This window comes from Pleurodeles waltl, chromosome 4_2, assembly GCF_031143425.1.
Source record: "Pleurodeles waltl isolate 20211129_DDA chromosome 4_2, aPleWal1.hap1.20221129, whole genome shotgun sequence".
In the NCBI taxonomy this organism is placed as follows: Eukaryota; Metazoa; Chordata; class Amphibia; order Caudata; family Salamandridae; genus Pleurodeles; species Pleurodeles waltl.
In genome coordinates, this window is record NC_090443.1 from 423,025,929 (window position 1) to 423,041,873 (window position 15,945).

General features: G+C 41.9%; 1 protein-coding gene and 1 long non-coding RNA gene across 4 annotated transcripts in view; one reads left to right on the plus strand and one right to left on the minus strand.

Annotated features, from left to right (window-relative positions):
- LOC138294153 (uncharacterized) overlaps positions 1–5,702 on the minus strand; it is a 295,227-nt gene extending 289,525 nt beyond the window's left edge. The window contains exons 1-2 of the long non-coding RNA XR_011203227.1: positions 5,653–5,702; positions 5,174–5,524 (exon numbers count right to left, since the gene is read on the minus strand). This is a non-coding gene — a long non-coding RNA (uncharacterized lncRNA). The remainder of the gene's footprint in view (positions 1–5,173; positions 5,525–5,652) is intronic.
- A 201-nt stretch (positions 5,703–5,903) lies between these two features.
- AKAP8L (A-kinase anchoring protein 8 like) lies at positions 5,904–14,599 on the plus strand. 3 transcript variants are annotated; one of them, XM_069231679.1, is made up of 13 exons: positions 5,904–6,050; positions 6,887–6,919; positions 7,426–7,486; positions 8,410–8,869; positions 9,621–9,762; positions 10,474–10,511; positions 10,612–10,645; positions 10,872–10,980; positions 11,134–11,275; positions 11,461–11,566; positions 12,739–12,869; positions 13,463–13,558; positions 13,738–14,599. In XM_069231679.1, exons 1-13 carry the CDS (start codon positions 6,035–6,037, stop codon positions 14,074–14,076), a joined length of 1,707 nt encoding a protein of 568 aa, XP_069087780.1. In that variant the 5' UTR covers positions 5,904–6,034; the 3' UTR covers positions 14,077–14,599. The 3 variants fall into 3 exon arrangements, with proteins under 3 accessions (XP_069087780.1, XP_069087781.1, XP_069087782.1); XM_069231680.1 differs by having other exon boundaries at positions 10,890–10,980; XM_069231681.1 differs by having other exon boundaries at positions 7,426–7,447.
- Positions 14,600–15,945: the final 1,346 nt, after the last annotated feature.

Below are 15,945 nucleotides of genomic sequence, written 5' to 3' on the forward strand. Positions count from 1 at the left end.
CCCTGAGGGGAGGGGGGCACATCCCTATTCCTATTGGGGGAATCCTCCAAAATCAAGATGGAGGATTTCTAAAGGCAGGGGTCACCTCAGCTCAGGACACCTTAGGGGCTGTCCTGACTGGTGGGAGACTCCTCCTTGTTTTTCTCATTATATCCCCTGGACTTGCTGCCAAAAGTGGGGGCTGTGTCCAGGGGGTGGGCATCTCCACTAGCTGGAGTGCCCTGGGGCATTGTAACACGAAGCCTGAGCCTTTGAGGCTCACTGCTAGGTGTTACAGTTCCTGTAGGGGGAGGTGTGAAGCACCTCCACCCAGAGCAGGCTTTTGTTTCTGTCCTCAGAGAGCACAAAGGACCTCACCACATGGGGTCAGAAACTCGCCTCTCAGCAGCAGGCTGGCACAGACCAGTCAGTCCTCCACTGAACAATTGGGTAAAATACAGGGGGCATCTCTAAGATTCCCTCTGTGTGCATTTTTTAACACATCCAACACTGGCATCAGTGTGGGTTTATTATTCTGAGAAGTTTGATACCAAACTTCCCAGCATTCAGTGTAGCCAATGGAGCTGTGGAATTCATTTTTGATAAACTCCCAGACCATATACTTAATATGGCCACAACTGTACTTACAATGTCTAAGAATGGACTTAGACACTGTAGGGGCAAATTGCTCATGCAGCTATACCCTCACCTGTGGTATAGTGCACCCTGCCTTTGGGCTGTAAGGCCTGCTTGAGGGGGGGGGGCTTACCTATGCCACAGGCAGTATTTTGTGTGCATGGCATCCTTAGGGGGATGCCATGTCAACTTTGCCTTTTTCTCCCCACCAACACACAATCTACAATGGCAGTGTGCATGTGTTAGATGAGGGGTCCCTTAGGGTGGCACAACATATTCTGCAGCCCTTAGGGACCTTCCCTGGTGACAGGGCCCTTGGTACCACTGGTACGTTTTACAAGGGACTTATCTGTGTGCCAGGGGTGTGCCAATTGTGGAAACAATGGTACATTTTTAGGTGAAAGAACACTGGTGCTGGGGCCTGGTTAGCAGGGTCCCAGTAAACTTCTTAGACAAGTCAGCATCAGTATCAGGCAAAAAGTGGGGGGTAACTGCAACAGGGAGCCATTTCCTTACATATACTAATTGTAGAGAACTGCAGTTAAAAGTTAGATTCTTTCCTATTCTATTTTGCAAAAAGGGATCAGTAGGGAAAGTCAGTTTGGAGCTTTTCTACTGTTAATTTTCAATGCAATTGTTTTTCGTGCACCTTTAGCAACTCATAAAAATTAGGTTCCCTAGGGAAAGTGTTATTGAATCATCCCTGAATGCCACATGTTCCTGGTGAGGTTTTAACCTGAATTGAGCCCTAAACAGTTATTCTGTGTCAGAGTCTACAGCAAATCAGATACTTCTTGGCATGCAAGCTCTGCTTGCATTTTTACAGAATGTGGAAACCAGGTAAAGCAAACATTCATAGGAGAATGACTATAAGGGGGTTCCCTGAAAGAATACACGTAGCTCAGGCAGGGAAGTATTCAACGTAGGGAAAACTACTAAGAGAGCTACTCGAATAGACATGAAGATACAATAATCTTCAAGAATGAAACGCTATAGTTTTTGATAGTTGCAACACTATATAATAGAACATGTTAAAGGCAAATGATATTAGGCTGCTGAACAATGATAAATGATCACAAATAAAGTAATTCTATTACAAATTCGGACATTTTTTTATTAAGCAATTACACAATCATAAAAATACATAAATACCAAATATAGAAAAAACAATCAAGGAAAGGGACAACAAAATACCTAGCTCAGACACACCACATTCAAACTGAAAAAAATTGAGATAGTGAATTATTTTTTTTTTTTTATATATACAAGTGAAGATCTGCACAAATTGAGCTAGTCCTAATAACACAAGAAGTCTAAAAAGATTCTTAATAATAAAGATGTACAAATGTTGAATCTTTTAATACAAAGATAATCTTATAAGAAAGGAAACAATAATAACGTGGCTCTGTGGGAGAGGTACCGTAGGCCTACGCGCGTTTCAGTGTTTTTGAATATTATCGGTCACCTTCATCAGGGCCGTTCCCAATGGTACTGTTCAATAGTAATCTAGTCTTAGCAGCCAAATCTTCTGGTCAATTTAATTTTAGGTTTTGGATATGCTTTGATAGTGTAGTCAAGGTGTCTGATAAAGAGAATTATATAGTAGTATAAAGATATGATTGTGCTAGCATCTTGAGAGTCACCTATCTTCACTTTACATATACACCACTCAAGAGAGACATATTGTCATATCAGAATGAATACCCAAGAAATCGAAATAAGCATTGGATTATATTATTGGTAGTGAAATAAGAAGTAGAAATAAAAAATAATAAATAATAAATAATAAGGAAACATAAGATTCCAAGTGCTAGAATAATTACAATGGTTAATTCTAGGTAATACTAGAGGATCCGACGGTTAGTATGTCGTGTTTAAAGGGTGCCTTATATAGTGCTACTGGTGTTCTTTGACTCCATTCAGTGAGAGCATGCATCCAGGCGTGTATTAGAATTAATAATAGTAGATTGTTATTGAAAATCTTACTTGGAGAGTCTTTTATATCGATTTGGATGATGCAAACGTCTTTATAACTGTTTCAATTTCACTGAAGGCACAATGGTGCCAGATGTTGTGAAGAAAGACGAACTAGCTGAATGGCAAAAAAATATTTAATAGATAAATTCATAAATACTTGAGTTACTAAATAGAGCTAAATTACACAATGTGTAGTGGATGGATTAATTATGCTCTGTAAGTACTCGTAATATAGTTAGTATATATTACTAACGTTATTTATATACCCTTGTATTCACCTGAGATTAGCTGGTTTTAACTGTTCGAGTAGAAACCATTTAAAGATTTTTGTCAGTCCTCAAAATGAAGGAGATACCAAGAATGGGTCCAAGATATGTGGATATGATAGACGGAGCTATTGCAAGATAAGAAAGAGAAAGACAGAAATATTAAAACGATTTGCTGTGGACCACTCGAGTCATGTTCTAAAATGGTATGATCGAATAAACATAAAATAATAAAAGAGGAGTGAACTCTTTTAGGGATACTCACCGGGATACTGGTACGCTTCCCGTTTGCTGACTAGAGTCAGCTGCCGGCGTTCGTGTGCGGTTTTATAATGGAACAAATTACGTTCCTGGTAGCTCTGGACCCCAAAAGAAGAAGATGGATAAGCAGTCTACAACAGCCGCCATAATGGAATTGCCCGAGAACACGGGCTGAGAAGGAACCGAATATTAGGAAGCCTCCAAGTCAAGATAGTTGGAAATACATGCTAGATAGGAGCTGCTTATTATTGTTGATCGGTAATATCCTATCCTTTCTGGAATAATATTGAGTGAACCGTTTTTATGTAAAAAGGAAGAAAGTGGTGCTAATGCTGGCAAATGGCAGTATATATATATAGATAGAGCAAATGTATGTAAAGTGAACCCCATATGGGGCCAAACTAAATGCCTAACTGAATAGAGGGGTATGATTCAATAACTGGAAATACTGGGTCAACTCATTCCATAAAGTACAAGCTAGATACCAATATTATGGGTATTAGCAAGAAGCAAAATAGCTTGCAAAAGATATCTATCAGCTGATGAAAATGAACACTGTAAGGGACATCCTCTAGTCCATAATGCGAATATCTCTTGGTGTGCTAGTACAGAAATACAAACGAAAATGGAAATAAAGATGAAATTAAAGATGAAAATAACTCTGGGTATCAAAATAAAATTGAAAATAACTGCGATGACAAAAGTGCAAAGATATATATGAAAAAGACCAAACCGTGGGGAAGAAATAGAGTTTTCTCATGAGAAGACTATTCACGAGTACATACGTATAGGATCACAATGGATGACTACAAATGGAGAGGGATAAAGAGACATTACTTAAATAATGGCATTTTCCCAAGGAATATACTCGTTCAATCCTTTTTCACAACTATCTAGTGTAAAAATCCAGAAAACTTCTTGTTTTTTTCCGGATTTTTTGATCCTCTATCTGTAAAGGATTCTAAATTCTTTCTAGGACAGTCCAGGAGAGATCATCCACTTTATGACCATACTGTTTCCAATGTGGGACCAGTGGAGCGCTCTCTTTGTCATTTCGTATATTGGACATGTGCTCCAATATTCTGATTTTGACTTCTCTCCCTGTTTCTCCTATGTATAGTAGAGGACACGGGCACCTGATTAGATAAATACAGTTGGCTGTTTTGCAGTTGGTCATGTCAGATAATTTGTAGTTACTGCGCTTCCACGAGAATGAGTCACCCACAATCGCTCTGGGGCAAGCTTTACAGTTGCAGCATTTGTGATTGCCTGTAATCGGTCGATTGCCATGTATGGATTTCTGACAATAGTTCTCATTTTTAGGTAGAGTGGCTTTCACTAGTTTGTTAGAGATATTTTGATTTTTCCTAAAAGATAAAAGAGGGCGTTCTAATGATGCTTGATTTGGATTATTGTTATTGTATCTTCATGTTTACTCGAGTAGCTCTCTTAGTAGTTTTCCCTAAGCAAACATTCATGCCAGGACGCCTATTGATGTGTTCTCTTAGGCTGTCTGAGTGGAGGCAACAAAGCCTGCGAGAAAGTATTCTAGAATACAGATACCACTGTCAGCTGAAAAGTCAAAGCTTTTCAGCAGAGAGCATCACAGCAAACGAGAAGTGTAACACAAAGATAACTGGCACTAGAGCCCCTCATCAACAACATGCATTCAGATTTCGACTGCACTATGTTATGTATATGTGTAAAGCGCACTATCACCCTCAAGAGTATTGTAGCGCTGAGTAGGTGTATGTGTGTCTCACCCGTCCTGCGGGTAGTATGGTTAATTGAAAAGACAGGCATAAATGCTGAATTCAAGAGAAGAGGAGGCTGATGTACAGAGGGCGGTTGTTCCATGCTTTAGGTGCAATATAAGAGAAAGCTCGCCACCCTGATCTCAAACATGCCAATAAATCTGATTCAGGTGGGAGACTCACAATTTCTGAAGCCCAGAATGGCTTTATTTTACCTGTCCCCCGTCTGAAATTCCAACTGCTTCAATAGTAATCAATGGGAAAATATGTTCTACGTAGATGTCAAAAATTTCCTCTTACCTGTTCTGAAACGTAGGCATGTATTTGCTCAAGTTATCTGTGTGCGAGGGATATGGAGGAGTAGGATTCCTACAAAACAAAGGCATCTAGATGGTTGGCGGAAAGAGACAAGCCTGAGTTGTGGAGGACCTAGAATGCGTGTGAGGAGTTTGAATAGAAACCATTTGTGTACTAGAAGCCAGTGTAGTGGGAGTTTTAGTAGTCTGATTGCTGAGGTCTGGGACCTCGGTAGACTGAGTTTTAGTGAGTTGTTTGGTGATCCTGGTGTAGAGTATTTCTTTACTTTCCATGCGGCGTGACTGCGCAGTGCCCGTAAATCTCGTTGATGGAGTTTGTGAGAACAGTAGATCGCTAAATGGAGAAAAAAAAATTGTAAACAGAACGTGTTTATTTGTTTCGTGTTGAGGGGCATAACAATGGAATATAATAGCAACCTAGAAATCGTTGCCCCCGTGTTTTTTTGCACGCCGCCATTTTACCTACTCTTTCTGTAGTAGGACGCAGTGACTGCCATTTTACACGGCAAACCACGTTATCCCCTCCCTGAATTCATACGCGCTGTACAATACAAGGAAATTATTCCGCCTCGATTTTTTGAGCGATGTAGCGCCTGACCAATCGTTTTCGAGGGCAGGCATATGCATGCGTCACATCCTAGAGGAAAGAGTCTGCAGAGTAAGTGATGTCTTTGATAGCCAATGGAATTGGGGTTGCCTGCCGGACTTGACCTATACCGTCGGTGGGCGGAGCCTGCTCTCCCGTTTAACGCTTGCGAGCAAGCCTGGTAAAATTCTCTCACAGACGCGCCTACTGTCGTGAAGGTTTAGAGGACCTGCAACTGTAGCTCCCGCACTCAGCAGTATGGCCAGTTATTCGGGTACGTGCTTGTTTATGTGTGGTGTTTTGTTTTCCTGGATATTTATTTATTATCTACCGATCATGTATCCGTTTACGTCTACGCGTTTTTCCACAGCGGGTGGAATTTGGAGTTTCCTTGTAGGCCTGTGGGAGTTTTATGGATGTGTGCTCGCAACTAATTTGTTGTATTCTAGTCCTGGAGATGAAGCCTTGGAGCTTTTTCACTAATGTGTATTTATTTACTCGTAGTTCTAAAGCCTCTAGGCTTGTGGTGGGGTTGGTGCTGCTTTCATATTTGAGGCAGTATTCGTTCCGATCGCCATGGAGTGTGTGTTTCGGTTTGGTTGAGTCTGGCTGTGTCAACGAGATCATTCCTAACCAAAATAGTAGCTTGTTTTTGATTAATATAGAGTGTTTCAGACCTGTGCTTGAGGCGCACAGCGATCAGTATGGTTTAGTTCATTTTGGACTGCTCGTATTGCTCTTTAAGTGGCCCTAATCACTTTCCTGTACTGATCGCGTGGGCTGGTGGGGAGGTGGGTGTGCATGTGTCGCTTTGTTACTGGAATTCAAAATCAGTGCTCGGTGTTAGTTTGTTTCTGAAATGTGCTAGGTCGTATTATGCATAACGTCGTGATATAAAAGAGAATTACCCCGCCCCCCCAACAGTTTCTGCACTCTGCCATCTGCCTCTTCCTGGCTGCGCACAAAGGCCCGCCTCCCCGTTGTGATGCTGGCGTGGAAATACGTTCGGCATAATTATTAGGGGGAGCCTGCATCCCGTGGTATTTTTGTTTCTTCTTATCATTTTTTTTTCTTTTGTACCTAATTACTGATTTACTTCTGTTTTTGCAGGATACGGAAACTGGAGCTCTGCGGGGAACCGAGGTGAGTCCATTGCCAGGTGCTGGTACATCGAATACTTGTGCTGTAGAGTGTCTTGTATTACCGGTCCAGGTTGTACCTGCCTAAAGCTTGTTTGTCTTTTTGTTCAGTGCAGTTGATGGTGGCAATGGTTTGTAGAACGTATTTAACGTAATGTTTTGACATAACGCAAGTATTAGAACCGCCTCACATCGGCGTACTAGCAGAACGCCGGGAAAAAGGGTATATATGAAGGGTCTGATAACTGGCCCTGGCCTATTGGGGACATGTGAGGTGTTAGCTGGCAACTGTATTCCGTGAACTCCTGCATGGCGAGTAGGAGGCTCGTGGTAAGGTGATGGAGGAAAGACTTACTGGAGGACGGGAGTCTAGGCTCTCTCACATACTGCAGACGGGAACAGGGCGCGTGATCATCCGTGCTCTTACACGCTTAGGTGTAATAAAGGCATGGTGCGAAGCAATAATTGTACTACTTTAAATCTTACGTTTAACTCCGTTTTCTTTCGTAGGTTACGAGGACTACGGATACGGGTATGAACAGAATGCCAATACCAATGCGAGCACCTATGGGTACGCACAGCAGAGAAATATCTGATTGGAATGAGTGCCTGCATTATGGGAGGGTAGTTCATGTAGTACTCAAACGCACGGGTATTTCAGCGTCTTGCTGTGCTGTCTGCCTTCCGGAGCTGAGTTTCTTCCACCTCTGTTGGAGCAGTGGCGTATTTCTGGTGACTCGTGGTGCTGCTGCAGAGGTTCGAAATTCACTCGTCAGACGAAAAACTTTCTGGTTGTATAAAGTGCACGCTTCTGGTTATAGAACTCTATAGTGTAGGTACAACATGACCCGGTGAAGATTGGCTCTTTTGTGCGGATGTTTTCAATCTTTGCATGTTTAAACCTCATCTAGCATGTGAACTGGGATTGTTGATTATTTTTTTTGTTTCACCCACCTCCAGTTGCCTTTGTTGCTATGCGAAGTAATATTTCAGTCCATAATGTGAGATAATAAAGAATAAAACGTACCTTTTTATGCTGTGATGTAGGTCGGTATAAACTACATCGCTGACGCAGGAGTCTTTGCTCAGCTTGGGATTTTTTTTTTGCAATATGAAGTAGTGACACTAGTGGAAAAACACAATTGGGGATTAGCGAGGCTCCTAAATGCCATTGCTTCAGGTTTGTGCAATCAGCCTAGGGACTTCTCTTGTCCAACCTTGTTGGAAAGATTGACTTTAGATGCACTGTATTATGTCCTCTTTCCTGCCCTCCACCGGCCCGACTGCTGTATCTCACAAGGAAAAACTCCCATGTTGAGTGAAACCTCTGAGCCTTGTTTGATATGAAATGAGGAAGACCATTTTTTAATATACCAATGAACGTTCTCTTCTATCTGTGCTTAACTTCTGTACTGCCATTTCTCGGCAGGCTCTTTCTCCCGTTGCCTTATCTGCTACTGATTAGATTCCTTGCTTGCTGTGCGACTCTTGCAGGTATGAATCCTACGAGTCCTACGACTCTAGGTCTTCACTGAATGACCGTGATCTTTACAGATCCGGCTACGATTACAGTGAGGCGCAACATGACGGGGACAGTGCCTATGAAGGTCGCTATGACAGCTCCTACGGGAACCGCAGGGACCAGTTCCAGACCAGAGCACGCAGCAACTTTGGCCAACGGGGTCAGAGCTGGGGCAGAGACGGGCGAAAAAACAGACCCATGCCGGCATTTTCCGGTCGCTTGAGTGGACAATGGAATGAGCCACAGCCAATGGGCGGGTGGGGTTCTGGCGTCTCCGGTTCCCCCCGACCCCCGTCCCTCTTCTCCCAGAAAGCATACCCTGAGATCAACATGTTCCAGGGAATGAGAGGTTTCTCTGGGAATAGGCGCTTCGGAGGAGGTGGCTTCAAACGCGGCCGAGGAAAAACAGCCAAAGTGTGGGACGGAGACAAAGTAAGTACACTCTTGTGCCTTCTCCACGCCCATTTTTTTTTTTTCCACTTAATGTACCAGATAGGCACTGTCGAACAGCTGCTATCTATTGCTGTTCAAAAGTACAGGTCTATCTGAAGGGATACCAAATGTAACCGCTGCCCAGTACAGTGCAATGTCACTCTTTAAAGCCGTAAGCGTAATCATTAACGTACCTGGACTGAAGGTGTCCCATTCACGTGCACAGTTCGTTCAGTGTTCTAGCTCACCTGCACCCAGCAATGTGCAGTTCTGTAGTCCCACGGCTTGGTCTGCCCGCCTCAATACCGAAGCACCCAACCCCCTGCCCGCTTAAAACGTTAAGGTCATGGGATCTGTTGTGTAAGTGCAACACACTACTCTGCGATATCAGTAACATGTTATGGTTAGAGCAGATGTGCAAAGTTAGGTTATTGGTTTAAGCGGCTGTTTGCGGTTTTATATTTCCCTTTTAACATTTGAGGGTCAAAATTGTAGTGAGGGCACCTGTATGTGCTTTGCGTTGCTTCCCTTTTCCCCTTAATGACCTCCCTAGACCTGCCAATGACCCGAGGTTGGAATTGCAGAGAAGAAAGGACTAGACAGTTTGTTTGAAATGGTTTCCCTTTTCTTTCTATATACCCTAAACCACGCGGTTTTCGGAAAACTGTTTTTAAATGTCTGGTAGTTCCACTGTACTGCATGTCTTGCACTTTAGGTGCTTTTATAGTTGCTAATAATTGAATCGCTTCAGGGTCAAATGCAGCAGCATCCACAACAGAAGAAGAAATTTAATAAGAAGGACGGCGCCGCGAAGAAGCGCAAACAAACCAACACATCGGGCGAACCAGAGTCCAAAGTAGCTAAGAACGAGGAGGAAGATGAAACCACCGGAGGTAACAAACATTGTAATCTAATAACCTGAAGGATTTGCATGACGCACAACAAAGTGTAATTACCGACTTTTATTTATTGATAACAGCGCCTGTCATGTTTACTTGTGGGCATTACTATATTAGCAGTGTGTTATGGGTAAACCTCTGCATGTTTAGCGATGCCCGTGTTTTCTGTGTGTAGCCATCGGCCTATTAGAAGTGGTGTGTTTTTTTTTTTTCCCTTGTAGTTATTTAACATAATGCTATAAAATCTCACAAAGCATGGAGTTTGCTTGTAAGCCGGGGTGGGTGGGAGGGATTCCTCCATGTTCTTTGACGGGATGCTCCTCAAGTTCCGTTAAGCCACTTATGTCACTGTAAATAATATTAACCGCCTTAAAGCACATCGGCCCGCCCGATTTCTCTGCTGCCTCGCAAATAAAGACTAATTTGTTTAAACCTAGGCGATAATACGTAGTGTCCGACCACAGTTTTATACCCAAGGCATTTTTTACTTTACCTTATGTCTCGTAGTTGTGAGCATAGGGGTATTGCCCTCATAGGGTAAGCAGTCAATAGTAAGTTAGTGTAACTACAAACCTCTCTTCCCCTTTTTTATGTTTTTTTTTTGGCTGGTTGTTAGTCGGTTCATTTATTTTGTGGTGCGGGTTCTAAGAGGTGGACCGGGGGTCTGGTCTTGGTGTGTAGCTAACCATTACGTTTCCGTTTCAGAGGACAAAGGAGAAGAGGGGGCAGAGGCGGGGACAAATGTGAGTGGTTTTGTATAGATCTTTAACTGGTTCCTCCAAAGGCCAATTGTTGCTGGCTAACATTGTAATCTTTTTGTTTCTAACATTGCCTTCTTTCTAGGGAGAAGGAAAGGGTGAAGGAGCAGCTGATACAGGTGAGGCGTTTGTTTCTTTATGGGGAGAATCAGTAGTTCTGTATGTGAGCGGGCGTGAAATTATAATTTTTTTCCTGTAAGTATAGCTGACTTCCTAATTGCAAGCGTTTAGCACAGTTTTCGTTTTTCGTGAAATGAGTTAATAATCGTACCTGCAAAAGATGCCCACAGTTTTCAGTATGAATGGCTGTCAATATTCGAGTGACGGACATATCTTATTCCACAGGTTCCTTAACGATTCAAGAGGAAATAAGCGAGGTGAAACGCAAACTTCAGGCAGGGAAGAAAACGCAGGACCGACAAAAGAAAAGGCAACGTGACCGCATGGTAGAAAGGTAACAGCTTCTTTACCTGGTAGATTTGAACTTGCAACTGAGCAGTCTGATGTACTTGAGGATCCACTTGTATTGTCTCCAGAAACTAGTAGTATTGTGTGTAGCCTGACATCGAGGTCTGCCGAATGCTGACATTTTCCTTATATTTATCAGGATTCAGTACGTCTGCTCGCTGTGCAAATTCCGCACTTACTATGATGACGAGATCACGAACCACTTTGAAAGCAAGTTCCACAGTGACCATTTCAACTTTGTGGGCACAAAGCTCCCCAAACAGACTGCGGATTTCCTTCAGGTACCTCTCGCACAGTTTGACACATCTAACAATCCAGATATGTTATGTACATGGCATTCCGTAAAGGTTTGGCAAGAGATTGAAACGAAATAGTACTACTGGCTGTTTTGCACGTCAATATATCTGCGTATGGGTTTACTGTGACTTTACCATCTGGTTGCTTAAGAGAATCTCTTTATCAACAGGAGTACGTTTCCAACAAGTACAAAAAAACAGAGGAACGTCGTAAATTAGTAGAGGATATTAATGCAGCTATCCAACAGATTTACAGGGATCAGGATTTGACGAAAGGTAAGAAACCAACGTTTGTGTTTTGTGTGTCCTCTCTGTTTAGGCTACCCGGTCGCAATTGACCTAATTCTGTGCCACAGTACTGGAACTTTTCTACAGTGTAGCCTATTTTCGCTATTGTTTGTGTTCTCATCCGAATTCTAGTTTGTTATGGAAACTGGTGTGAAACGGAAGGGTGGTCCCGAAAAGCTATATATTTCTGAATGGTAGCCAAAATTCTGTATTCAGCAAGAGGTCCTGTGTAGATCCATCGGTGTTTTCTCAAGGAAAATTAACGGTTGAAATAAATACTGAAAATTAGTAGGCAAAAAAGGCATTTGTGACATTTTCAGCTGTAACTTTGTCACAGTGCCCTATTTCACAAAATCAACATACCATTATGTCCAATACACCCCTATGGTTGCAGTGATAGTTGATTTTTCTGGATTTATAATAAAGTTAAAATCAAAATTTGATTCACTAAAATGTTAACACCGTTATGCCATCCTTATGTGAACAGTGGTGTTCTTACCTGCAGCACTATTTCAATGGGATCTTGGTTATGAGTGGATAGTGACCTAGTTTTGAAGGACTGTTACGCAATAACTGAAACCAGATGATTCTAGCTTCTCATGTGAACGGTTTGGCATGGTTTTATGTAAAAACAACCTGAAATTTCTAGTCTTAAAGTTATTAAGACTAAAACTTACAAATACATTTAGAACACTATCCCGGGTATCCTTTCCAGTCCCACAAACTACCTGACAGTGTTTCAGGCTTTGGCGAAATAGGGATAGGAGTACAGATGCGTAATGTAAGGTAGAATAGGAAAATCCCATTGTGATGGGAAAATGGCTGCATTTTAATAAAAGGCTGGCAAGGGATTAGCAGCTCTCATTGGTAAATTAAGAAAAACCATAAATGTGAGCATGACTGTCCTTGTAAAAGTAAAATGTAATCTTTGAGAAATAATTAGTGAAGCGTTTTGCCTCGAGAGTTTTACAGCCGTACAACTAGCCCTGTAAAATTGGAGAAAAGTACCTAGAGAGTACTGAGAAGCCTAATCGATTGATACAGTTCAGATATAGAACGTTGGTTGCCTCTGCAACCCTGGTGCATTTTCTTTTGTGTGTATTAGCTAGTATTGAAAAGCTTTCTGTTCTATGTCTCACATTATGAATGTTTAATTTCAGACCTGGGCATGGATCACTTTATCAAGAAGGTGGAGGCTGCTCACTGCACAGCTTGTGATCTCTTTATTCCTATGCAGTTTGGAATTCTTCAAAAACACCTCAAATCCATTGACCATAACCACAACAGAAAGGTGAGTTAATCTTTTCAGAATGTTTATAGTGCATGCTTTAAGGATTAAATTGGCCTTTGCTTCTTTTGCTGAAAGTGCCAGTACTTGTGTTAAAGCCTCCTTCAGCTAAGGAACAAAATCAAAGACCAGCCATCCCTTAGAGTATAAGAGAGACAAATTATGTGCGTGCATGGGGACTGATGGCTTGAGAGGCCAAGTCTGTAAAGTACAACAAGGAAATTACAGAATATAGCCTACATGTCTCCCATGGCAAGGTACAACTTTACATCTAACAAAGGCAACATGTACACAGGATAGTACATTTCTTCGTTCATGTTGCTTCAACTAGCATGCAATGAGAATGCGTTACGAGCAGACAGAAAAGGTTCATTTAGGTCATGAGCTGTTAAATAAACAGGTCTTGTCATTGAGTATCAAAGGGCTTAGCAGGCCCAAAATGGAGGTCAATGTAAAATGCAATCCCACACTTAGGAGGTTTTTATCAGTTACGTTTTTAAAATCAATTTACTGAGTAAGCAATAAGTATGGATTACTGTTACTTTTCCTTCGTGTTTTGTCTCATCAAATCACTTATTTACTGTAATCTCTTACAGGCTATGATGGAACAATCCAAAAAGACTTCTTTGGTTGTGGCTAAAAGCATTCTGAACAATAAAATGATCAGCAAAAAGTTGGAGCGATACTTAAAGGTATAGTTTAACATCCATTGCTACAGGCGATTTCAAATTGATATTGTCAATTCGCTTAGTCACGGCGTGTGTGGTCACTTGACTATAGAGCTGCATGTCTTTGCTATATTGTTACATTTGGCTTTTGCAATTGGTAATGTCCATTTATCAGTTCTGAGCGGCCATTTTGTGCATTGCAGGGTGAAAATCCCTTTACCGATGATCCAAAAGATCAAGAGGCGAAAGACGCAGAAGAGGGGGCTGAGAAAGATACCGGGTATGCAGCAACCGAGGAAACTGAAGAATCTAAAGTTGAAGAGGGCATGGAGACAGAAGTTACTGGTGAAGACCAAACTGAAGTGGATGAGGATACAGGAGATGCAGCGGCTGATGAAGAGCAGCTCTTACAAGGTGGGGAAGAGGATGAGGAAGGCCCTTTAGCGGAAGAGGAGGAGGAGGAAGAAGAGGAGGCTGAGGCAGAAGGAGGTGAAGAGGGATGTGAAGAAGAGGGATGTGAAGAGGCAGAGCCAATGGAATGATTACTTCTTGCAAGGACATGACCTATGAATTGTGGTTTTTAGTAAAGCAGATGTCTACCACCCTTTCAGCAACCAGTCTTCATGGACATCCCGATAGTGGAACATTACTACATTTCCCCCTTGTTTTAGCAGTGAGGATATTGGGCTGAAACATCTACTTTAGGAGCTGTACTGTATTGAGTATGCTGCTGTTTAAACATGCCTGCATATAGTAACGTTGCTTCATTACATTGGGAATACACCATTTCCCTCAGTTTTATGTATTCAATGTGATCTGGTTTTTCACCAGATATCTTTATGAGTGGAATGTACTTTATTTTTTTTTGTCTTTTTTTTTTTTTTTTTCCCCTCTTTTCTATTATGTTGGACTTTTGAATCTTTCCTCGCAGGGGAGGGACGAGTTAAGAGGTAATATTCGTCAGTGATTTTACTGTCCCTTTTAATGCCAAGCAGAATGCAAGATCACCATTGTGTTTGTATAAAATACCAGTGATTAAACGGTGGTGCTTTGGTTGACCCATAAGCCTTAGGATTCTTGTCTGCACAGGGTGGTTGCTATGTTGCAACTTGGTGATGATTTGGGGGGGGGGGGGGGGGGGTAAAGGGTGTTCTTCAGCATCACTGAATTGTATTCCACTTCTCATTGGGCAACATACTTTTTCTGGTGGCAAGCTCTCTTAAACTGTGTACTACTGTTAGGCCAGTAGGTTTGCCTTTGGCTGCTGGGCACTATCAATTCTTGTTCTTTTGGTTTGCCAGTTAACTGTTATTGGCTGTTTGCTCATCCAGCCATATTTTGACTTTCATATACTTTGGCAGAGCTCTTGGGTTTGAAAGCAGAACCTGGAGATCTACCAATGTTAAGGATGGTTCTGGGAAATTTGATGAAATGGCAAGCTGAACTGTTGGAAACAACTAAGAAGAAAACAGTTTTCCAGTGTGAATCTTTTCTGGATTCACACGTTTGTGCATTATTCCGCCATCTACTGGTTAGGCCCAGAATGATCTCCCAAAACGTTGTCCTTCCTCTATTTTGGGAGGGGAGTGGGTTCTTGTTGGGCATCAATTACCTCCCTTTTGTGTTCAGAGTTGTAGCAATTTCTCTGGTAGCTTCGCACCTTTGGTCTCCATCTTCAGTCTGCGGTTGAGTCTGGTTGCGTGTGGAAGGACTGCAACGCTTGAAAGGATTTCATGGAAAAGTTAATTGCATGTACACCGGAACACCAGGTTATTAGCACAGAAGATAGTAAATTTTCTTTACGTTTTTCTGGAGGATGCCTGAGCAGTGGGCTACGTGGACCACTTGATGGAGAATATGCCTTTCCATTTCTCTTTATAAAAAAAAAAAAAAAAAAAAAAGCAGCAGTGGTGACCTGGAAGTCTTCAATGTAGAAACCCAGCAAGATCAAAGAATTGCATAGACACAAGGTAAATGAAACAGATACCTTATTTGAAAATAAGTAAATGTTGACAGTCTGGTAAAACAGACTCTAGCTTTAAAGGGAGCCTCTGTCAAATAAATATTGACTGTCATGCAGGTCATTGTAAGAACTACAGCGGAGGTGGAAGAATTTACTCTACCAGCTAGTAGCATTAGGTGAGAGATGAGTATCCTGCTGGTCATAACCAAGATGTGATTTACAAAGTCTCCACCCAGTGGCCAAACAAGGCTGGTTGAAGAAAGCCAATGGATGAGAGAAAGATGCAAATATCACTCGATATTGTTAGCAACAGGTAATTTTGCTAAAACATATCAAATGATAATACATATGTGTACTCGGAACACCTCCCAATTAAGGAATTATCCTGGCCTACTAGATCATGTCCATGCAACACCAATGGCAGAATACAAACCATGGAATCCAGATG